Genomic DNA, 24,520 nt, shown 5'->3' with positions numbered 1-24,520 from the left:
CCTGAGTCCGGACACTTTTCTCTTAACCTCCTCACACTCGTACCCACTCATTTTGTGAAATCGTTTCTGCCTGGGAGGTTGACCCAACAGCTGCACTGGCCACACTGCGCCAGGAGCCGCCTCAGCCCTGGAGTGAGCCACGCAGCCCGTCTGTGCCAGTGACAGGCACCAGCCTCACACCCGGCCAGGCTGTGCGGCAGTTCACAGCTCGTGCTCTGGTTTTGCTGGTCGTGTGCAAAACTTGTTTGGTGATCATGCAACCAAAATCTGCTTCCCTGCATTGTCCAGTGGATACTTACCTTTCCCAGTGGCACTTGGCCCATGGGAAAGCAGCAGGTCGGGTTTCATCATTTTAACTTGTCTGCTGCCCAATGAAGACTTAGATTTTTTTCCCCATAGTTGAAAATAAAACGTGGGAGATTATCTCTTGTCATTTAAAAGCAGTTGCCTGGATGGGGCGCCTGGGTGGCTCAGTCGGTTAAGCCTCCGACTTCTGCTCAGGTCAGATCTCACGCTCGTGGGTTCGAGCCCCGCGTCAGGCTCTGTGCTGACAGCTAGCTCAGAGCCTGGAGCCTGCTTCCAGTTCTGTGTCTCCTCCTCTCTCTGCTCCTCCCCCTCTCATGCTCTGTCTCTCTTTGTATCAAAAATAAATTAAAAAAAAAAAGCAGTTGCCTGGAGTTACCTTCAGATTTCCAATGATAGTGCTCCTTGCAGTCAGATCATTTTAAGAAAGATTCAGCCCTAAAATTTGGGGGGGGGAAACTCTTAAACTGTACAAGACTTCTACATAGCTGAATAATAAAACTCATCTGTGATCTCTAACTAAGAATTCCAAATACTTTGTTTTCTCTTCAGATCATATAAATCTTTCACCTTTTACTAAGAATTCCTAGAGAAAAGGAACCCTAAGTGTAAGAATAGGCACTCCATGATCTCTGCCAGTCTGGTTTGCTGCTGGGTCACTGTGGCTCAGACCAGTACCTAGATAACATGCTACACACTCATTGCTTCCCGATTGAATGAACATATGAATGACATCCTTGTCAGGCATTTTGCATGGTTCTAATAAATAGTCCAAGATTCTCAGTAACCCTAAGAACAAAAATCAGTGACTCTATCCTATATCCATTTGCTCATTCATTTATATATTCATCAAAAAATTTTAACAGCTTTGAGTACCTGGGTGGCTCAATCGGTTAAGCTTCCCAACTCTTGATCTCAGCTCAAGTCTTGACCTCAGGGTCATGGTGAGTGCAGAGTGACTTTAAAAAAATTTTTTTAACAGCTTTTTGGGAAACAATTCACATACCATGTAATTCAACCATTTAGAGTATAAAATTCAGTGGCTTTGGGGAGCCTGGGTTGGCTCAGCCAGTTGAGCATCTGACTCTTGATTTCAACTCAGGTCATGATCCCAGGGTTGTAGGATCGAGCTCCACATCAGGCTCCACACTGCTTAAGATCCATTCTCTCTCTCCCTCTCTGCCACTCTTCCCTGCTCACATTTTGTCTCCCTAAAAATAAGAAACAAATAAAGATAAATAAAATTTAATGGCTTTGGGGCACCTGGGTGGCTCACTTGGTTAAGCATCCAACTCTTGACCTCAGCTCAGGTCTTGATCTCAGGGTCGTGAGTTCAAGCCCTGCGTTGGGCTCTGCATTGAGCTCTGTGCTGGGCCTGAAGCCTACTTAAAAAAAATTTCAATGTCTTTTAGTATATTTACAGAGTATATTCATATCCATCAGCCCAATCAATTTTAAAACATTTTAATTACCCCCAAAAGAAATACTGTGCTCTTAGCACCTACTCCCTAATCCCTCCCTCCTCCCCAGCCCTGGGCAACCGCTAATCTACTTTCTGTCTTTATACATTTGCCTGGTCTAGATAGTTAAAATGAATGGAAACATACAGTATGTGAAAGTCTAGCTTCTTTCACTTGGCATAGTGTTTTCATGGCTCACCCATGTTGTAGAAGTGACCCGTCTGGCAGGTCAGTCAATGCAGGTTCCTGAGGGAGGGAGTGAGAATGGGGTAGGGCAGGGAGCACAGAGAATGGAGGCAAGACAAAATCTCTGATCAAGCCTCGTTTATTGAGAGAATACACACATCTTATAAAGGGTAGAAGGCGGGAAGCAAGGCAGCCGACCTAGGTCAGTTGCTAGGAAACAGGGTCAAGTGATTTTTAGGAAAAGGCTAGGGTAAAGGGGAAACCGAAACTGCGATTTTAGCACAGCGCCTGAGGGGCCGATAAGAAAGCCCAGACTGGCTGTCTCCAGCCCTGAATTGAGAGTGATAACACTGCCCTGCCTGCAGGCGGCTGATCTTTGTTCTTCTGGCAGTTCCCTACATAGCAGGTGACAGTACTTCATTCCATCAAGTATTTCTTGAATGCAAGGAGCGATTATGCACAGTAGGGATACAGTGATGCATAGATACCATTGCTTCCCCTCAAGGAGCTTAACATTGGGTTTAGAAGAGGATCCCGTGGGCCCCAGTCACTGTCTGCCACCACTCTGTGACATCTCACCTTGGTTTCTGTCACTCTAGAACAGCTACTGTCCTCCTTCCCTGAAAGGTAGGTGGAAAGTTAATGAGGATGACCTTCTATAGGATTTCCAACCCCTGCCAGCCACAGCTTTGCACTTGCCCCACCCAACTTCCGGACCCTTCTGAACAATCTGATACATGTAAGCACCCAAGATTAGAATAGAAGTGACACCAAGAATGAACTATTGGGACCTCATCAATATAAAAAGCTTCTGCACAGTGAAGGAAACAATCAGCAAAACTAAAAGGCAAATGATGTATCAGATAAAGAGTTAGTATCCAAAATCTATAAAGAACTTATCAAACTTAACACCCAAAAATTAAATAATCCAGTGAAGAAATGGGCAAAAGATATGAATAGACACTTCTCCAAAGATGTCCAGCTGGCTAACACACAATGAAAAAAACGTTCAATATCACTCATCATTAGGGAAATACAAATAAAACCACAAGGAGGTACCACGTCACACCAGTCAGAATGGCTACCATTAATCCAGGCAACAGCAGATATTGGCGAGGATGCAGAAAAAGAGACTCTCTTTTGCACTGTTGGTGGGAATGTAAACTGGTGCAGCCACTCTGGAAAACAGTATGGAGGTTCCTCAAAAAATTAAAAGTATAACTACCCTATAACCCAGCGATTGCACTAGTAGGTATTTACCCAAGAGATACTGGTGTGCTGTTTTGAAGGAGCACCACACCCCAATGTTTGTAGCAGTACTATTGACATCAGCCAAAGTATGGAAAGAGCCCAAATGTCCATTGATGGATGAATGGATAAAGAAGATGTGAGATAGATATGTATATATATATACATACATACACACACACACACACACACACACACGATGGAGTATTACTTGGCGATCAAAAAGAATGAAATCTTGCAATTTGCAACTACGTGGATGGAACTAGAGGGTAGTATGCTAAGCAAAATTAGTCAGAGAAAGACAAATATCATATGACTTCACTCATATGTGGAATTTAAGATACAAAACAGATGAACATAAGGGAAGGGAAGCAAAAATAATATAAAAACAAGGAGAAGGGCAAAACATAAGAGACTCTTAAATACAGAGAACAAACTGAAGGCAGCTGGAGGAGCTGTGGTGGGGGGGGGGATGGGCTAGATGGGCAAGGGCAGTAAGAAAGACACTTGTGGGGATGAGCACTGGGTGTTATACATAGGGGATGAATCACTGGAATCTACTCCTCAAATCACTACTGCACTATATGCTAACTAACTTGGATGTAAATTTAAAAATTGGAGGCGCCTGGGTGGCTCAGTCAGTTAAGTGTCTGACTTTGGCTCAGGTCATGATCTCATCGTCTGTGGGTTCGAGCCCTGTGTCAGGCTCTGTGCTGACAGCTCAGAGCCTGGAGCCTGCTTCACATTCTGTGTCTCCCTCTCTCTCTGCCCCTCCCCCCACTCATGCTCTGTTTCTGTCTCAATAATAAACATAAAATTTTTTCTAAAAAACAATAAATTTTAAAAATGTTTTAAAATAGAAGTAACACAGTCATCTAAAATGCATGGGTTCTTACAGTTATTGATACCAACAGACTTCGGGAGTGGTATTCCTCAGGCTGTGGCTGGAAGCAAAGCTTGTCCCCTCCTCACCAGGAAGCCTATTGTTGGATAGAAAATTCAGACCTTTCCACATAAGGAGGAAGCACTGTGGCAGTCCACACCGGCAGCAGTGTGAGGGGATTGTGGGAATGCAGGTAGAAACAACAGAAGGGCCTAGGGCAATCTTCAGGTTACTGGCTGTAAAATTAGAGGTGAATTCAGAACTAGGGAAGCTGGTTTGCTCCTTGTGTATGAGGCTTTGTGTCAACCCTGCCTCGCCAGTGCCACTCTTTGCCCACTCCACTCCAGCTGGTGTGTGGGTACAAAACTTGTCTCTATTCCAGAAAGCATTCTCTGATGGTTTAAGCTATTCTTATTTTGTCCCAAAGATCGAGATCCCAGCTTCCTCACACGCAAGACCAGGCTTCTGATCAGAATCACAAATGGGGGTGGTTAGGCCTCCAAGGCAGTGACTGTGGTAGAAGAGGCCTCCCGCTCTCCCGTCTTCACTCCGGGCCCCGAGGTCTGGGGACAGGCCACAGGAGGCTCCAGGCTGTGATGATGTGTGCATGGAAGAATGTGATCCACACGCAGCTGCACAGCAGAGCCCGTTCGGGGCATGGCATCTCCACGTGTGCCTGACTCATGGGCTGCCAGCAGCGCGGCCAGGCCTGGGGCAGCAGGTGTGAGCCGGAAGTGCAGGACAGGAAAGCCGGCAGGTGGGCCGCATGACAGGCCTGGCCCCAGATGCCCTCCGCCTCGCACACCGATGCAGCCGTGGGGGTCATCAAGAGGTTTCATCCTTAAATGATCACCATAGCATCTCTGTCTCCATCCTGCACGGACCAGGAGGCTTTCCTGAAGGTGAGGGCACTGCCGTGCTGGCCCTTGGAGCCAGACTTCTTGAGTCCAAATCCTGGTTTCACAGTTTACCAGCTTGTGCCCCTGGGAAAGTTATTTTTTGAGCCTCATTCTCCTCATTTATCAAATGGAAATAATAATAGTTGTAGTAATTGAAGAAGTCCGTAATGTGCTTAAAACAATGCCTGACACAGAGTAAACCTTCAGTGATGGAAGTAGTGGTGTTAACCTGACCTATAAAAGCACAGGCATCATAGCATTGGAAACCTGGATGTATGTGCCACTGGGGCCCGATGACCTGGATGCCCTGGAGGATTCCTCATAACTTCTCTGAGCCGTGTGTCCGTATCTGTAACCTGGGGAATAATACTAACTCACTCAGAGGGCAGTGTAACTTTCAACAACGAAAGAAAATATACATACCTTTCAAAATGTGCTAATATATATTTACAAATATATATTTATAAATTTATAAATGTGCTAATATATATTTACAAATATATATTTATTTTTATGTTTATTTATATTTATAAATATATATTAGTGCATTGTAGATATTCAATAGTAATAGTTTTCTTGCTGTTAAAATAATCTGGGCATTATTATTATTATTACCAGATTTTTAAAAAATAAGCTTCACAACCCCCTAAGGCAGTTATTTCTGGCCTTTTTTTTACTTCCGAACACCCAGAAAATAATACACACATAACAAAAAAACCAGTAAAGATGACTTTGACTGCCTATGATTATCCTGCAGGCTCTGGCCTCCTCCCTGCTGGGCCAAGAGGACCCTCCCACCTGTAACCCGCTCAGGGTGCAAGTGACACGGGATCCCCCAGAACTCCCCAGAGTTCATGGACGTGGGGCTCCGAAACTCATAGGTCCAGAAATTCACCGGGTGACACGGACGGTCCTCCGCTTTGAGAAGCACTGGTTCAGGGCATTGCCAGCCAGTCTCGTTCTGGCATTTTAAAATTTTCTTTTTTTTTTTTTTAATGTTTTATTTATTTTTGAGACAGAGAGAGACAGAACATGACTGGGAGGGGCAGAGAGAGAGGGAGACACAGATTCCGAAGCAGGCTCCAGGTTCTGAGCTGGCTGTCAGCACAGAGCCCAACGCGGGGCTCGAACCCACCAACGTGAGATCATGACCTGAGCTGAAGTGGGAGGCCCAACCGACTGAGCCACCCAGGTGCCCCTCATTCTGGCATTTTATTTATTTTTTTATTTATTTTTTTATTTTTTTAATGTTTTATTTATTTTTGATACAGAGAGAGACAGAGCATGAGAGGAGGAGGGGCAGAGAGAGAAGGAGACACAAATCTGGAAGCAGGCTCCAGGCTCTGAGCTGGCTGTCAGCACAGAGCCCGATGCGGGGCTCGAACCCACGAGCGTGAGATCTGACCTGAGCCGAAGTCGGAGGCCCAACCGACTATGCCACCCAGGCGCCCCTCATTCTGGCATTTTAGAACTGATCCCATCAAAAGGATTTACATTCTCTTTCTTGTTATTCTAAAACACAATTTAACTCACTTCTCCCTCCCTGAAGGCCAGATTTCTAGTGAGTAATAATATGTGCTAAACACATACAATGCCTGGAAAACACACAAACTCCTAAGGAATCTAGTTTGAGACCTAGCAACTCATCCCCGTTTAAAAGGGTCGCTTTTCAGCCGGTCCCTGTGTCACAAAGGCAGGCCTCAGGTGCTGGAACCAGCCAGCCTGGATTCAAATCCCAAATTCCTTCACTTACTGGCTTATGACAGTGGGCAATCTCTCTAGCCTCAATTTCTTCATCTATAAAATGGAAATAATGACAACACCTGCCTCATAAAATTGTTTAGGGGATTTAATGAGATAATGCATATAAAATGGCTGTCACACAGCCCTCAAAAAATATTACCTATTTTTAAAAAGTATAACTAATAAATGATTCTTGTATCCATTTTTCAACTGTCTCCTAAGCATCTACTATCATGCCATGCGTGAGGATACAGCTTTATGCTATCTTGATGTCTTTCTTTCTCTGTGCCTCTCCCCTGCAATAGCTTTCCGCCTGGATATCTTCCCCAGCTCTGACTTGCCATCTAACAGTACCACTCTTGCCCCCAAAATGGTCTTTTGCCAAGACAGACCATCCTTTCTTTCTCCGTTCTTTTATTCACCAATTATTTATCAAGTGCCTGTTATGTGCTGTCATTATGCTTGTGGAGAGGCTGACAGTGAGCAAATTAGAGGTCATCCCCCCCTCGAGGAATTTACAAACTGATAGAGCAACAGACATGGAATAAATGAAGTGCCAAGTGCTAGAGGAACAAATGAACAGGAGACTAGATCTAACCTGGGGAATCCGGAAGGGCTTTTCCATGAGGAAGAGATGTTGAGTTTGGGACCTAACGGATCGGTAATAGATGAACTTGCCGTAACAACTATCCAGACTTAGTTGTTAGCCTTCCACAACCAAGACAGTAGGGTACTAGAGTAAGGATAAACAGATGCATCATAGCAAAAACTTGACCTATTAAGTAGTATTGCAGAGCGATAGGGAAAAGGGTGATTCAAGAAGCATTGATGCGGCAGCTGGTTATTCACATAGGGAAAAATCCAGCTAGATTCCTACCTTGTGTCATATTCAGATGTCAATTTCACATTCAGAAATCAATCTCATGTAGATAACAGGCCTAAATATGAAATGCAAAACTAATATACTCTTAAAAGAGAGTAGAGGAAAATACATTTGTGGCCAACAGGTAGTAAAGGAAATCTTAAGATATAAGAAGCCCAAGCCCAGTGGACAAGATGGATCACCTTGACCGCAAACAAAATTGCACACATTTATTCAGTCAGTCAGCATTCATTGCAGGTGCCTTCTGGGTGCTCCGAACAGAGCAGTGTAAAAATACAGTCCTTGCCTCCTGTGGAGCTGGCTTTCTAGAGCGAGGAGAATTATCAGATAAAAAGCAAGAATTCCCTGATGGCAAACTGAACCTCAGCCACTGACGTCCGTAAACCGCAGGATTACCAGGAAGTTAATTAAAATTTTCAGGGGGCGCCTGGGTGTCTCAGTCTGTTAAGCATCTGACTTTTAGTTTCAGCTCAGATCATGATCTCCCAGTTTGTGGGTTTGAGTTCTGCATCGGGCTCTGCATGACAATGTGGAGCCTGCTTGGGATTCTCTCTCCTTTTCTTTCTGCCCCGCCCTTCTCTCTCTCTCTCTCTCTCTCTCAAAATAAATAAATAAACTTTAGAGGTGCCTGGGTGGCTCAGTCAGTTGAGTGTCCAACTTCAGCTCAGATCATGATCTTACAGTCTGAGAGTTCAAGCCTCACATCAGGCTTTGTGCTGACAGCATGGAAGCTGCTTTGGATTCTCTGTCTCCGCCTTGCTCTGCCCCTCCCTGACTTGTGCACACATGCTCTCAAAAATAAATTTTAAAAATGTTTTAAATAAATTTTTAAAAAAGAATTAAAATTTGCAGTTCAACCAAAGATAGCACAAACAAAATTGAAAGACAAGTGAGAGACCAAAGAGATTTATGTGTATATCTAACAGTATATTGGTCTGCAGAATATTTTCTTCCAAAAAAGAATTTGATAAAGAATCCCTACAAATCAATGAGGAAAAGCTAAAGAACCTCAGTAGAAAAATAACCCAAAGATATGAGCAGGCACTATACAGAAAACTCCAACAGCTCATAAACATATGGGCATATTTTCATGCCCAAACTCACTAGTAATCAGGGAAATGCCAGTGAAATTGAGATGCCACTTCTCATCAAATGACAAAAATTTTAAAGTCTGGTAACACAAGCATTGGTGAGGATGTGGAACTCTCATAAAGTGCCAGTGGCAGTATAAATTGGTCCCATCCCTTTCAAGCAATTTAGGCAAATCTGGAAAAGCTCACAGGTGTCCCTGGTTATAGGGAAATATGCAGTATTATTTGTAATAGCTCCCATTGGAACGCTCTACAAGGGAGGGATAGCATGGGATCTTCATGCCATTCATGGAATGTTACAGCAGCTGGAATGGATACAGGTAGAAATCTAGGGACGCCTGGGTGGCTCAGCTGGTTAAGGGTCCAACTTCGGTTCAGGTCATGATCTCACGGTTCATGGGTTCGAGCCCCAAATCAGGCTCTGTGCTGACAGCTCAGAGCGTGGAGTCTGCTTCAGATTCTGTGTCTCCCTCTCTCTGCCCCTTCCCCATTCGTGCTCTCTCTGTCTCTCAAAAATGAATAAACATTAAAAAATAAATAATGAATATAAATAAATATTAAATAAAGAAATAAAAGTAAAAAATAAATCTATGCAGCAGCACTGATATATCTCAAAACGCCCAGTTCCAGAATGATACATAGAGTTTGAAAACAAGCAAAACAAAGCTAGATCATGTTTTAAGAATATAGGCATTTGTTTGAGTTCATACAGTATTAAAAAACATGCAGAGAGGGATGCTCACCTGCCAAGTTTCAGTGGTGATTTCAGAGGAAGAGGGGAGAGGGATGGGCTGAGGGAGGGCGTACAGGTGGCCTGAACGGTCTGTGTAATATTTTACAAAGCTTTTTAAAAATTGAACCATGGGGCGCCTGGGTGGCTGAGTCGGTTGAGTGTCCGGCTTCAGCTCAGGTCATGATCTCGTGGTTCATGGGTTTGAGCCCCGCCTCAGGCTCTGTGCAGACAGCTAGATCAGAGCCTGGAGGCTGCTTCAGATTCTGTGTCTTCCTCTCTCTCTGACCCTCCCCTGCTCACGCTCGCTTGCTCGCTTGCTCGCTCGCTCTCTCTCTCTCTCTCTCTCTCTCTCTCAAAAAAATAAAATAAAATAAAATAAAATAAAATAAAACTTTAAAAATTGAACCAAACATAGCAAAATGTTAAGGTTTGGTGAAGTTGGCTAGGGGTACACAGGTGTTTGTTATGTTGTTCTGTGTAATTTTCTGAAGTTTTAAACATTTCATGTAAAACAAAAGGCACGGGTTGCCCTGCGGTAGGAGTGATGGGAGCCGGGTGAAAAAGCAGGCTGGGGGAAATATGCAGCCTGGAAAAGAAGCAGGCTCTCACCAACGATGACCCAGAAGAGCTTAGACAGCCAATGGTTCTGGAGTTGGAGTTTGGGGACCAGAGGGGAAATGAGGGCCTCGCAAGGCCATGCACTGGATTTGGTCTTTATCCTGAGAGTGAGAAACAGTTCTCCCCTAACTATAAGGCTTCTTGGGAGGGGCTGGGAAATGGGGGTTGAATGGCTGTGCTCAGGCCTCCAGCTCTCTGCCCAGGCGAGGGCCATGGGGCCTCAGCTTCCAGCGCTCCTGGGGGCAGTTGCTGTGTTCTGCTAACAAACCCCAGGAGAGCGAGAAGGGACAGCGCCCCCCGCAGGAAGGTGATGTTGCCGCCCTGAAGCACAGAGCCTACCTTTCTTCCCAGGTGCAGCTGTGATTAGAGTCAGAGAGACCTGTTTGAATGACAGCTCTTGCACTTGTACCTGCAACCTTGGCCAAGTTTCTGACTCTTTCTGAAGCTCTGTATTCTCAGGAAAACATTCACTGAGCTTACCTCATAGGATTAATATGAGAAGGAAATGAAGTGATGGCTATATACTGCGGACACAGTAAACCCCTGATGAATATTAGCCATTGTTGTTGGGGGTTTTTTGTTGTTGTTTTTTAATTTTTCTTAATGTTTATTTATTTTTGAGAGAGACAGAGCAGGAGCAGGGGAAGGGCAGAGAGAGAGGGAGACACAGAATCTGAAGCAGGCTCCAGGCGCTGAGCTGTCAGCACAAAGCCCGACATTGGGCTTGAACTCACAAACTGCAAGATCTTGACCTGAGTCGAAACCAAGAGTCAGATGCTTAACCAACTGAGCCACCCAGGCGCCCTACTGTTGTAGTTTTATTGTCCCCACTCCCTGGATCAAGCTTCTTAGGCCCTACAGGGCAGGTGGGGTTTGGGGCACCCCAGGCTGCAGCCAGGGGAGAGCAATGACCCAGACTTCCCAAGCTGCTCTGCGGGCTTGGACCTGCCGCAGCTCGTACGCATGGGGGTGCGTCCCACACAGTCCAGAAGAGGAAGTGTCACAAGCCTAAGGAAGTCTCCCAGGAAACCTTGACAGCAGCTTCTTCCCCCAACCTGTGGAAGGTGGCCAGCGTGTGGCTTCAAGCTCACTCGAGGCCGGATACAAAAGGACAGCCCCCCACCCCAAGGTGCACTGTGAGCCCAACAGGCTTTGGGACTCACTTCACCCCTGAGAGACCCTGGTCATGTGATGTCCTAAAAGAAATGCAGCCATGGAAGGTCGCTGTTCTTTCTGGCCCTGGCTGAGGGCTGGCTTCCCCCCAAAGTGGACTCGAAACTAGATAGCTGGCTTCCGCCCGAGAGCCTCTGCGTGGCTGGGTGATGGTAGCACTTACTTCCTCTGAGCTATGTTTTTACTTACTATTTTGAGTTCTTCCAGCACCTTAAGCCAGCTAGAATACACTTATTGATAGCAACTAACCCCTGTTGTGAGTGTTCGTCATACACTGAGCCTAGGACATCATCATCGGGACTTTCTACAAAGATCCCATAAAATAGCAACTATGATTATCACCTCTTTTCGGACAAGGACACTGAAGCTCAGAGAGAAAAGATAACATGGCCAGCGTGTGGCAGAGCTGGGATTTGATCCCAGGACTGCTAACCCAGAACTGTAGGTAAACGGGTGCAGCCCGTGTCATTAGCCCAGGGACACGGACCCAGGGGGTGAATAGAAAGTTGGCAAGTCGGTAGATTCAGACTGGAAGCTATTGCTCCCCTGGCACCCACTTACCTCCCCTGCGGCCCGCCCGTCCCAGCTGTTGGAAGTCAGCACAGGAGGGAGAGAGGGCTGGCCCCCTTGGGATTAGCTCCGACCCTGCCAAGCGCTCCTGCCTCATTCCAGTTGGCTGCCCTGGACTCCACCCTTCACATGGCTCTGCTCAGAACTGGGCTGCCTTCACTTCTCTCCCACAGTCCCTCTCGCTAGTCCCAAGGCATGGCCTGCAAGGATCCTTCCAAGGCATGGCCTGCAAGGATCCTTCCATGATCCAAAAGATTTGTACAGACTCTCGTTGGCAACAGCGCCCTGTTGGCTCCACCTCAAAGCAGTGGCCGCCCGGCGCCTCCAGGTGTCAGAAGCAGCTGGCACGTTAGCAGGAGGCCTCTGGCAGGAAGGGGTGTTGAGCCAACTGCCATCAACTGGAAAGCAGCACATGTGGATGACCTCGTTTCCAAGAGCTTCCTTCCTGAGCCCTCTGGGAGTGTTGACAAGTTGGAGTGCAGGATGAAGGAGCTGCCTATGGGAGGGGTTGTCCCTGTCACCCAGGGCAAAGACAGAATCTTCTTCCAAGATTCCAGGGCAAGATACCCAGAATTTTCCTGGGTCAGAGCATTAGTTTGGAGATGGACACTGCAACATATGATGCTTCTATCAGCGTTCTTCTAGAAGTCTTTCAGACTTTTCTGCAGCCACCATCCTCTGAACAGCGACCTTCAGAACCAGCACTAACGGAGAGGCTGTTAGTTCTGTCCACCCTTGGGACGAAGCTGTCGGAGCTGGAGGAAGCGTTCTCATACTTTTGGGAAGTACAGGCCTACAGGCTTCTGCTTGAATATCTCTGGCAACAGGCAGCTCAGTTCTTTACAAAGCAGCCATAATCCCAGAGCTGAGCAGTTTGGAGGTCTTCTAGAACCAAGCTTTCAATCCCTGTGACATCTGCCTCAGAGGCAGGCCTTCAAGAGTCAGGTCTCACCTGCGCTTCCCGCTTAGTTCTCTTCTAAGCTGAAGGATCAAAATGCAGTCATTTGTCTGATATCCTGGTTTATAGACTCACCACCATTCTGACCCACTCTTCCTGACTCTAGTTTATTTCTTTTAAATGAACTGTCCAGAACGGATTGTAGTATCCAGGTGTCTCCTGGTGAGAGGAAAAGAAAAGAGTACTGTGGCCCCTCTTCTCCATTTATCCACATTTTTACCAAGTGCCTACTATGGGCCCTGCACATGCCGGACCCTGGAATCCAGCAACAAGCTGAGAAACAGAGGTATCACCTGGGGATCTTCTAGTCCGAGGGCAAAGACAAACATGAATAGTGTGAGGCGGTCACAGAGATCCGAGGAAGCTGGTAGCAGGGAGGCCAACCTCTGCCTAGTCTGGAGCGGAGAACGCTTCCCACAGAGCTGCTCTATAGGCTCTGATGTGAAGAGTGAGGGACATCGGGTAGGTGAGGAGGGTGGCCTGAAGGGCATGAGGAAGGGGGGGCACTGGGGAGAATGTAAGGGTCAGTGTGACTGGAATACAATGAGGGAGGCTGCCTATGGCCTCCAGTGCATCTGGAGAGGTGAGGGGTGAGGGGTGCGGGGTGCGGGGAGACAGGGAGCAGGTCACGTGGACTCATAATCCAGAATGAGTGGCAGATCCTGTTCTATGGTCAATGGGAAGTCCATGGAGGGCTTTAAACAGAGTTGTAAAGTGGTCGAATTCGCATTAAAAAAATGTTTTGGGATCACAGTGTGGATACTTAAGCAGAAGGAGGCAAGGGTAGTGAGGTCGTCCAGTGGCCCACGAGAAAGACACGGACGTGGGCATCGGTGGTGGCTGTGGAGGTGGGGAGCAGTCAGCAGATTCAGGAGACATGTTAGGGTGGGATTGCGGGGACCTGGTGACTGATCCCTGTGGGGCAGGCCAGGGAGGCAGTTTCCAGGAAGTCCGGGGGACCCCCAGGTCTCTGGCTGGGAGTGGGGGCGGGGGTTGCTGTTCATGAAAGCTGAGATCCAGTTGGCTTTTTTGGCAGTCAGTCGCTCTGCCTGCAGTCAAGAAAACCCCTCTGTCCTCTGCTCGAATGCTGCTGGGATCCAGCCACATGTCCCTCAGAAAGATAGCCCCTCTGCCTCCCCCAGCCACCCTGCTGGTCCCTGGTGACCAGTGTCAGTTTCAGCCCACCAAAGAGCCAGGGCTGAGACCAGAGCGCGCACAGGGCTGAGCCGGCCACACTCACACGTGGGTCCCCTGCCCTCTGACAGCTGCACTCTCCCTCCTCTCCGGCTGCCTGTCTTCGAAGAGGCTGCCAATGTTCGTAGTTCAGAATGGCCGCGGACAGAAGGTTGCAGGCCAGTTCTGAAGCTAGACCAGGGCGGGCCTGTTGGCCGCCTCTCATCCTCTCTGTGGCTGAGAGAGGAAGACGCTTATAGCAAGTGGCTTCAAAGCCCTGGTGTGGCAGGGCCTGTCCCGGGAGCATGCTGAGTAGCAAGAATTACACCTTCTGGAATTAGACAGTGGTGGTGGTTGCACAACTTCGTGAACATACTAAGACACACTGTACACTTTTAAAGGGGAAATTTTATGGTACTTGGATTGTATCTCAATATAAATGAAGAAATAGATAAAGAAAGAAATAGTGCATGGAGGTAATTGCTATAAACAGGAGCACTGGGTCCAGGTTGATGATAAGGAAGAGAAGCCAAGTAACATCTTCAAAGGCTTTGGCTCCCCTTTGTGGTTTCCTGCTTGGGGACATTCTCAGCCCAGGGCTCTTCCATAGTAATTAACTTCAGGCCATTTGGGTTCTTAGCTGTCCCAGAGTAGGGCAGGAAGGAAAGGTCACTGGCTTCCCTCCTCAGGGACCTTTGTCTTCTCTGCTGAGCCTGGATGGAAAAGCTTTGGGGTGGCTCTACCCACCTGAGTGCTCTAGGGAAGTTTGCTTTTCCTCCGAAGTTTGCTAACCCCGGTCTGTCCTACCCCCTTCTCTCTGCCCTCTATTGCCTCTCCCTCCCCATCCACATATCCGAATCTGGGCTCTGTGCCCTCTTCCTTTTTGCCTGCCCGAGTTCTCATGGGTTAGAAGAAATGGGGCCAACTACCTGGCCTATGGCTCAGCCTTTGCAAAGAGTGCTGATGGAGGGACCAGGGCGCCCTCCTGTGACCATCAGCGGCATTGCTTCCTCCCTCCTCCTGGTCTTGAATTTTTTACAGCTAGAATTTGAAAGTTCACCTCCACTAGTTGGGGCAGGCTTTTTCTTCCCCAAGAGATAAATAAGAAATATTAATGCCTTAAAATATAGGTGAAAAGAAAGAAGATAAATTAGCCACATAAACTAAGGAATAAAATGTTTGTGTTTATATTCTCTATCTTTATTGTAAAAGAAACAATGTGACCTAATGGAAAGTCCCATGGCCTGCGGAGTTGAGCAAACGCACCAGCTATGTGGTCTCAGAACAGTGACCTCTCTGAGACTTAGTCCCTTCACCTGTAACGTGTACATGATTGCAAGGCCTATCTCATGGGAATGTTGTGGGAGAAAATTTAATATAGTTAAATACCTTCCACAGTTGCCTGCTATGAAGTAGGTACTCCGTGCACGCTGTCCATTTCCTATTGTTGTCATTATTAGAACTAAACACTAGAGGGGCACCTGGGTGCTCAGTCAGTTAAGCAGCCAACTCTTGATCTCAGCTCAGGTCTTGATCTCAAAGTCATGAGTTCAAGCCCCATGCTGGGTATGGAGCCTACCTTAATAATTAATTCAGACAGACAGACAGACAGACTAGATATAGGAGCATTTTCTCTCTCCGTGGAGATCTGAAACCAGGGACAGCTGCCTTGCACAGTTGCAGGGACACCTTACGTTATATTCTCTCTAAAGCCCCTCCCCCAGGGGTGAGCAGGGCTGGCTGGCTGTCTCTGGAGCTGATCCAGGTGCCACTTTGGGGATCCTGTGACACAAGGAGGTAGAGATTAAGAAAAATACACAAGAGAGCAGAATAAAACAGTTTTGTAAAAAAAAAAAAAAAAAAGAAAAGAAAGATAAAGCCAGTCGGGCCAGTCAGAAACAGATTGGGGGCCCCGCTCCCCTTCAGCAGATAGCTTTGGCACCCTGCCTGGCACATGGATAGAGCCCAAAAAGTGCTAATTTCCTTCCCTTCCTGTGCCCGCTTGGATGAGGCCCTTGAGCAGGGTATGAACATGACCTTGGTCTGATCAGTTAGTAGTCAGATGGTTTTCTTCCTGTGAGGTGGGAGGGACTGTAGAGGAGAAGCAGGGGGTGGGAGCAGCGAGCAGGGGGGGCATGGCCGCCGTGGCGTCACAAGATGGGGTGTGTTCTTTGACCCTCTTCCCTTGTCTGCCGTTTGTGTCCCAGGACGGAGGTGCCTGTCGTTGTTTAGGCCCTCGGTAGCTTATTAAATCTCGGTGCCACTTGCCAAGACCCCTTTAAGCTTCCTGGCTGTTCTTTTTGCCTTTTCTGCTCAGCTGTATTTATTCTGAACTAAATGGTCCTCACTGCAGGATGAAAGGATTTACTGCCTAAGTATATGAAAAGAAATCTTGGCTGTATCACAGTTGCACCCTCTCCCTGCTGCCCCCGCCTCCTTCCTCCTCATGCTCCATCCACTGGCTGGTGCCGCAGAGACTGAACCGGGAGCCTGTCCTTGGGCATCTGGTCCAGCTTGGTGGCAGAGCCCAAGTGATGGACAAGTGAGGTGACTGGGAGGAGCTGGCCTTGGGGCTCCCTTTCCCGAGTGTCGTGCTGCCCCAAGAAAGAGTGGGGCCCCAGAAACAGCTCGCTGACATGCTCCCCACCCGCACCCCCATACACATTCTCTCACATTTTCTGTCTCTTCCCCCCTCAGGATTGTGCTCATGGATGACGCCATGGACTGCTTGATGTCTTTTTCAGATTTCCTTTTTGCCTTCCAGATCCAGTTTTACTACTCAGGTGAGAGCTTTCCAGGGTCCCATGTGACCCCCATCAGGGCCACATCTGCCTGTCCATTCATGATGTGTCAGGAACTTACTATGTGCCAGGCATAGCACTGACTTTAGTCCTTAGGACAGCCCTAAGAGATGGGTCCTCTCAGAGATAAGCTCAGCGGTGAGGAGCCCGTCTCAGAGCTGGTGCGTGGTGGAGCCCAGACCCGAACAGAGGGCTCCTTCCAGAGCCAGGGCCCTTAGCCACTGTGTGTAGCCCTGCAGTCAGAGGGCAGGATCTGCCCAGCCCCGGTCCCCGTGTGGGCCCGCGCGCTGCCACCCACACAACTTGTAGTAAGCGGACACCAGTCCTGTCTCATACGCCCGTTCTGCTCCCCACACACGCCAGCTGTGTCCTTCCATCCCTCCCGGAATCAGGTGTACTAGAAGTAGACGGATAAATACAAAGGCACACCAGCTCCCACAGAGCACAGAACAACCTCAAATGGACTATCGGGTTCAGAAATTGCTGACTGTGTCTATAAACAAACTTGTTTAAAACAGGCTCTCCCAGTAAACAGAAGGCTGTCCTTGGAGCCTGGACATGGCCTCCCTGCCAACTGGTGGCCCCAGCCAGGCCTGGCCTCTCTCAGGCGCCACATTCTGTGTTCTTGACGGCAGCCCAAGGGCCTGGTCCAGCAGGGGCTGGAGCCTGGGGTCTCGCCACCTGCTCTTAACAACTGCAGGCCTCTACTTCCCAGTTCTCTGAAGCTCCTGGGCCCCGGAGAAGGACCAACCGTGTCTGGGAGATCCTTCCGGGCCTCCTCGCAATGCCCAGGACCGGCCCACAGAGTGCGTGCCAGTCAGCGGGGAGACGGGCCACAGGTCACTGGTTACTAACACTGGTTGGACTCCTCACATTTGCAAACACTTCCAAATGTGTAACAGACGAGCAGCCTGTGGCGCTCTCTTCCACACTGGCATTCGCCATGCTTTCTGGAGTCAGAGGGGCAGGTGGCCTCACAAGGGAGGTGGCGCTTACCAGTGTAAGTGTGCACCTGTTCGCTCTTTAAAAAATATGTATAGGGCGCCTGGGTGGCTCAGTCGTTTGAGCTTCTGACTTCATCCCAGGTCATGATCTCACGCTCGTGGGTTCAAGCCCCATGTTGGGCTCTGTGCTGGCGGTTCGGAGCCTGGAGCCTGCTTCAGATTCTGTGTCTCCGTCTCTCCCGGCCCATGTCCCCGCTCATGCTTGCTCACTCGCTCACTGTCTCAAAAATAAACATTTTTTTTTTAAAGTATGCATAGCATTTAACATGTGCCCAGCACTGTGCTAGGTGCTGGGGCAGGAAGGCTGACAAGGCACGATCCCTACCTTTATGCCCCATCTTCCACTCCAGCCAGAAGGCAGAGCAGACAAATTACTCAGAAAATTCATCGTTGGGAAAGTGCTACAAAGAAGCACAGAGTGCTTGGAAAGTATGTAATAGGGCCTCTACTTGGTCTAGGAACAATTCCCAGAGGAGGGGACACTGAGCTGAAACACATGATTGTGTCATCACTCATGAGGGTGGTGGTCACATGAGGTCGAGGGCCCCTCCTCCCAGGCCACCAAGCACTGAGGCTGGGGAGGAGCCCAGTTAACAGGAAAGGAAGGATCCAGTGAAGGGATGGCCTGTGTCTTCCTTGCCTGACCTGTCACACCGCCCCCCCAAATTCTGGTGTTCAGAATTCCTGGAGAGTGTGGCCGCCATCTATCAGGACCTGCTGGCAGGCAAGAACCCCAACACAGTGATCGTGCCAACGTCATCCAGTGGGCAACACCGCCAGCGGCCCACCGTGGGGGAGGCCAGCGTGTTGGAGGGAGTGGAGGCATCGCTGTTCTACCAGTGCCTGGAGAACCTGTGTGACCGACACAAGTACAGGTAGGAGCTGGGCACGCAGGCCCCACGGGGAGGAGCTGGGCACGCAGGTCCCACGGGGAGGAGGTGGGCACATAGGCCCCACAGGGAGGAGCTGGGCACGTAGGCCCCACGGGGAGGAGGTGGCACGCAGGCCCCACGGGGAGGAGGTGGGCACATAGGCCCCATGGGGAGGAGCTGGCCCAAGTAGACCCCAGGGACTGTGGGCTGCTGGCTCGGGAACAGATCTCTGGCGGACACTCTGATTGATCCAGGGTGTCGAGAGCCCCTGATGGCCGTATATGAATTAGAACAGTGCCACCCATCCCAGACCAGGCTGTTGACCGAACGGCATCCCAGGTGGCTCGCTGAGGGAAAGTCACTTCCATCTGGCTAAGACCGGGGAGGTGACCAGCTTGGCCCCCTTTTCCTTGCTGGGAGATAGGCTGGCCTTAGCTTTTCAGAGAGAAAGGGAAAACAGACCCTGTACAAAGAATTCGCTCTACAGAGAGGGAGGGGTAAGCCGTCCTATGTGGCACAAAGTGTCCTTAGAGACAGAGCAGCCAGTTGTGGTCTCCTCCAAGATGTGGCTGCCATCCATTGCCTCTTCCCCATGCCCTGCCTCCCACTCCCCCAGTGAAAGCACCAGTTAGGGAACATACCAGTGCTTTCTGTCCACAGGCAAGGCCTTGCTTCTGGAGACCTGCCACGTTCCCCCCGGGTTTTAGGACCCTGGGAGCAGACATGGTCCCTCAGTCCCAGCTTTGGGCATCCTCCTGAGCCTTAAGGTATGGATGAAAAATCACAGACTTGCTAGTCTTTGAATCTGGTATCTGTATTCTCCCTTCTAGCTGTCCGCCCCCAGCACTTGTCAAAGAGGTACTAAGCAACGTTCAGAGACTGACCTTCTATGGATTCCTTGTGGCTCTTTCAAAGCATCATGGAATCAACCAAGCCCTAGGTAAGCCGGAGCTAGCTATGGCTAGCCTGCCCTGCTCCCCTGACTCTAAGCCACGTAGGAGCCGGCCACTACTGACAGACGACATGACCCATGAAGGAGGGGGCATCACCGTCTCCACTGTGACTTCTCAGGACCAGACTGAGGCCTAGGGAGCCAGAACGTGCACAAGAAAGACTGTGCCCTCTTGGGCCTCTCGCACTCCCATGGAAGGGACAGCCTTCCCCGCCCAAGGCCCTGCCCCAACATGAAGTGGCCCCTCCGTGGCAGGGGTGTGCCCCGCCCTCCCCGGAGAATCCCCAGCTCTGCTCTGGGGAGTGGCCTGCAGGCTGGGCAGACACAGGGCTATTTACTCGGTGGCTTTGGAGATTATATATCAAAGAGACCTGAATCCCATTTGTCAGCAGGGCAGAGGTGTGTCTGGGGAGGCCTTTTTTCCCAGCTGGAAAGAAAAGGAAAAAAAAAAACCTGATTGATCTGAAAGGGAGCAAAAAAACGGGGAGAGGACTGCAGTGGCCTAGTTTTTCCTATCTGTCGTCTGTCCTCACTGGTTGGCCTTCTCCCCCCGCCCCGTTCTTCTCCGTCTCACACCTGCTGCTTCCCAAGGGAAGAGCCACCAGGCCACCAGCCACCAGAGCTGGAGGATTGTTATTTGGCCTCGCTGCTCAAGAGGTGTCCAGGGGTGTCTGAGGCCCCAGTTCCTGAGTCTCAAAGAACACATAACCTTCCCCTTCCTGTAGTCAGCTGAGGTCAGCTGAGGGAATGGGGTCAAGGGAAGGGAATTCTTTTTTTTTTTTTTAATGTTTATTTATTTTTGAGAGACAGAGACAGAGCGTGAGCAGGAAAGGGGCAGAGAGAGGAGGAGACACAGAATCCGAAGCAGGCTCCAGGCTCTGAGCTGCCAGCACAGAACCTGATGTGGGGCTCGAACTCATGAACCGTGAGATCATGACCTGAGCCGAAGTTGGCCGCTTAACCGACTAAGCCACCCAGGGGCCCCAGGAAGGGAATTCTTCAAATGCCGGCCATAGTGGGCCAAGTACAAGCTAGTTGCTTTAGGTCTTACATGGGATAAAGCCTGCTGGGGGTGCACACAAGAGCGTTAAGCCTCAGCAGGACTGACGCAGGGCTCACTGGGACATGATGCCACCTAGCAGCCTAGTTATTCTGAATTGATGCTCAGGGTGTGCAAAAGCCTACGGACTCCTCAACTAAGTGTTGTCGCCAAGATCCCCAGCTGCCCCGGGGTAGAAAGGCAAATAGGAGTCAGAAGTCAAGAGTGAGGGGACGGCAGGTGGGGTTGGCCGAGGTTTTCTCTCACACACCGGGGTCCGACCGCCCTCCTTCCTTTCCACCAGTCAGCCTGCAGGAAGGGAAGGGAAAACCAACTAGCAGAAGATTGCAGCGCAGACTAACCCCACGCCCTCACTTCTTCTAGGACCTGTAAAAAGGGCAATCACTCAGTCAGCCACTTTTCCCAACACTAATGCTGGGCTGGGTTGAGTGGGAGATGGAGAGAAGAATACACCCTCACCCGTACCTCAAGTGTATGAACTAGAGATCTGGAGATCCTCAGGGCGGAGCCAGCTGTGGAGACGGGCTGTCCTGTTCCCTTGGTCCTCAAGGCCCCCTCCCCCCTCCTACGTTCATGCACACAAAAAGAGAGGGCTCTGAGGGACACAGTTTGAAAACCACTAAATGAGAGCAAAAAGGGCCAGGAGGCATCATCTGAAAAAGCTCTGGAAAAGGAGGGAATTGGACTGGAGCCTGTTGATAAGTTTAAGATTGTGGCTTTCTGGGGACACCAGCGTTGTTAACCGCCAAATCTATGTCCTGACCACCAGTGGGCTTTTCCCCTCAACAGTTTGCTGGTGAGCTTTCTCTCTGCAGACTTCAGCTCCCCCTTCGTCCCACTGTTAACAGCTCCACGGAGTATCCAGACTGTCTCCTCTCACCATTCCCCGGCTTCAAAGCATTACTTCCCTTGGTTTGTAGCTGAGGGAACCAGCACTGAGAGATTGCGGCCCGAGCAGCGATGAGGCAGATCCCCCCCCCCAACCCCCCACCAGGGAAGCTCCCGGCCATGCAGTTTGGTCTGCTTCTGACCCAGCCTTCTCTTCTCACCTCCGAGACCTTATCTGAGGAGCTGAGGCAGCAGTATTAACCATTCTGTCTCCAAAGTGAGGTCACTCTGATTTGGGGGCACAAAATTAGGTAATTTCTGGTTTGGGGGACTAGCTGGACCATACTCTGTCTCTGGCTCCTTTTCAGCCCAGTATCTGGGGCCTCAAGGAAGAAACTGAGCCCCCTACACAGCTCACAACCCACCACCTAGTCTTGGAAGGAGATTGCCCTGTTTGTGCAGTGACCTTGAGGTTTGGGGGTGTCTCATAGCTGTGCTTCTTGTCCAGCGTTGGAGAGAGTAGGCACAGGTTCTCTAAACTGATCTGGAAGTAGCCCCAACTTCCTGCCCCCACAGCAGTTCTCTGTAACGTTTCTTAAGAGCTCTTCCCCATGAAAAAGTCATGGAAATTACAGACACAGCACAGGGAATGCAGTCAGTGGTACCACAGTGGTGACGCGTGGTGGTGGACGCAGTGGTGACGTGTGGGGAGCGCGGCCCAGCACAGAGACGGTGAGCCACTGTGTTGTACACCCGAAACTGACGTGACAGTAGGTGTCAACTCTACTTAAGAAGTAAGTTTTATTTTTAGGGGCAGTTGGCTCAGTTGGTTGTGTCCAACTCTTGATCTCGGCTCAGGTCTTGATCTGAGTCGTGAGTTTGAGCCCTGAGATGGGCTCTATGCTGGGCGTGGAGCCTACTTAAAAAAATTTTTCTTTTTTGGAAAGAGCTCTTTCTTAAATCTTTCAGAGTCAGCAGAGTAGGCAAACAGGAAGGTGAGGGTGTGGAGGCACCTGCTGGGAGTGCAGCTGTCAGACTGGAGCCTGCCTGAAAGACACTCCGAGTAAGTTTCGTGCCCCCCAATTATGTCCTAGGAGCTTTGCCTGACAAAGGAGACCTGATGCACGACCCAGCCACGGATGAGGAGCTGGAACGACTGTAAGTGTCACGTGGGAAGATGGACGCCGCCCCCTCGTGGGGAGGCGATACCTCAGTCGGACCTGGCAGTGTCCTATTGTGGGTGACAGTGCTTGTCCACAGCATCCCCATCAGTCAGGGAAGGGTGTGGGCGCCAGCAGAGGCCTGAGACTGCCTCTCTTTTGAGTCCTTTGGGAATACGCCCATGGTTTCTTCCCAATGCAAGAGTGAGCGTGGAGGTCCTGGTCTCTAGAGAGGAAGCACCTGGCTGCCCTCTGGGCTTCTTCCCTCCTTCAGGCTGGCCCAGATCCCAGGTCTGGTCAACTCGGCCACTGCCAACCCAGAGGCCAGCTGCCTGCCTTCCCGGACCCCTCCCCGGGTTGGTTCTCCCTGGAGACCCCTCCATCATGCCCGCAAGTTGGACGCAGAGAGCGATGGCTCCACCGAAGAGACGGACGAGTCCGAGACTTGAGTCTGAAGGGCCCTGTCCACAGCACCTGTATCCAGCTCCCACCCAGCCCTTGGGACTCCCAGCCAACCTCCTCCCCCACTCCTGTGCCATGCTGCCCTCTGCTGGTGAAAAGCTTGAGTAACAGCCCAAGCCCAAACACCGGCCAGAGGGGTTCTGGTGTCAGCCAAGCCAAGCCAAGCACTGACCCTGAAAAGTAACAGCCTACTCTCCTTGGCCCCATCAGCCTCTGTGCTTTAGTCAGGCCCCAGGCTGACAGCAGACTGAACAGTGGCCACCAAGAAGGTGACTTGGCTTTAGTCTTTTGCTGACAATCCCCATGTAAGGGTAGTCTCCTCACAGCAACTCCAGGAAGGGGAGAAACCATGAATAACCATGCAGGGCCTTGCACGGTCAAGGGCAACACCAGTGATGCATGTATGGGGTGGACGTAAACATGGTGGTCTTCTGCCGAGGAGAGCCACTACCATGGTAGGATGAAGGGTAGGGAAGAGGACAATTCTACTTTCACAAACCGCTTCAAGTCTCCTCTGTGTCTAACAGTTAAATGAATAAAGTCCCTTGTAATCCGGCAAGTGGTGAGTCTAAAGCCACTACACTGAGGAGGGGTTGAAGGGAAGGGGCGAGTTTGGGTTTTGGGTGCTGAGTCCCAGCTTTCCTAGCAGGACTGGGAGGTGGGGGTCAGAGGACCACTCAAGCCTGGAGACCAGCCTCAGATGAGCCAAGAGGGACTCAACTCAGGCACAGGACAGCAGCCTTCCAAAGGAAAGATGCTCACAGGTGGAATGGGCCTTCAAGAAAATAAGCTCAGAGGGCTCAAGGCCAGGTTTCGTAACTCTAAAGACCCTGACCCCAAAGGATTAGCACTGCAGAGTCTTCTAGCCAGAATCTCATTAAATACTTGCTAAGCAGCTGCTCAGGATTGGGGCAGTGGGGATGGAGCTGGGGAAGACAAGCTTCCAGCCAAGACTGGAGGAAGGTTAAGGACAGGTGGTCTTTAAGTTCCTTGAATTGGGCAGTTGTCCAGAAAGTAAAAGCCACCCAGGGACCCAAGCAGAGCAGGCTGCCTCCTAAGCTAGGGGTCACCACACTGGGCACACACATTATCCTGGGCTCATCCTTGCCCAGACACCACCCCCCGCGCCCCCCCCCCCCCCCCCCCCCCCCATGTGGGAACTGGCTTCCAAAGCCCTGGAGTGCCAGGCCAGGGCTGAAAGTTCTAGTCCTACGGAAGCCCCAAGCCATGTGACCTCTCCAGGCCCATCCCCATCTCCAGCCTCTGGCTGATTGACAGCTCAGAAATCCCGGTGTGCATCCAAATCGGGAGGGGAGCTTGTTTACAATGCAAGTTAACCAAGTTCCAGCCTGGAGTGGGCATAGAGATCTGGACTATGAACACTCCAGAGCTGGAAGGCCCAGACCCACACTTTGGAAATCAATGGCTAAAAGCCTATGGCTTCCGCTGGCCATCCTTTC

At 50.0% G+C, this 24,520-nt stretch overlaps 1 protein-coding gene across 2 annotated transcripts in view; it reads left to right on the top strand.

Annotated features, from left to right (window-relative positions):
• Positions 1-24,520, top strand: part of C11H11orf49 (chromosome 11 C11orf49 homolog) — a 191,221-nt gene that overhangs the window by 166,105 nt on the left and 596 nt on the right. Inside the window, exons 5-9 of one of the 2 annotated variants that reach the window (XM_029957124.1) lie at positions 16,619-16,704; positions 18,406-18,601; positions 19,429-19,538; positions 22,533-22,596; positions 22,873-23,619. In XM_029957124.1, the coding sequence (XP_029812984.1) occupies positions 16,619-16,704; positions 18,406-18,601; positions 19,429-19,538; positions 22,533-22,596; positions 22,873-23,047 (631 nt within the window). In that variant the 3' untranslated portion in view covers positions 23,048-23,619. Of the gene's footprint in view, positions 1-16,618; positions 16,705-18,405; positions 18,602-19,428; positions 19,539-22,532; positions 22,597-22,872; positions 23,620-24,520 lie in introns of those variants that run through there. The other variant, XM_029957125.1, reaches the window with a different exon arrangement.

Source organism: Suricata suricatta, chromosome 11 (assembly GCF_006229205.1).
Source record: "Suricata suricatta isolate VVHF042 chromosome 11, meerkat_22Aug2017_6uvM2_HiC, whole genome shotgun sequence".
NCBI lineage: Eukaryota > Metazoa > Chordata > Mammalia > Carnivora > Herpestidae > Suricata > Suricata suricatta.
This window is presented reverse-complemented; position numbering and strand designations above follow the sequence as displayed.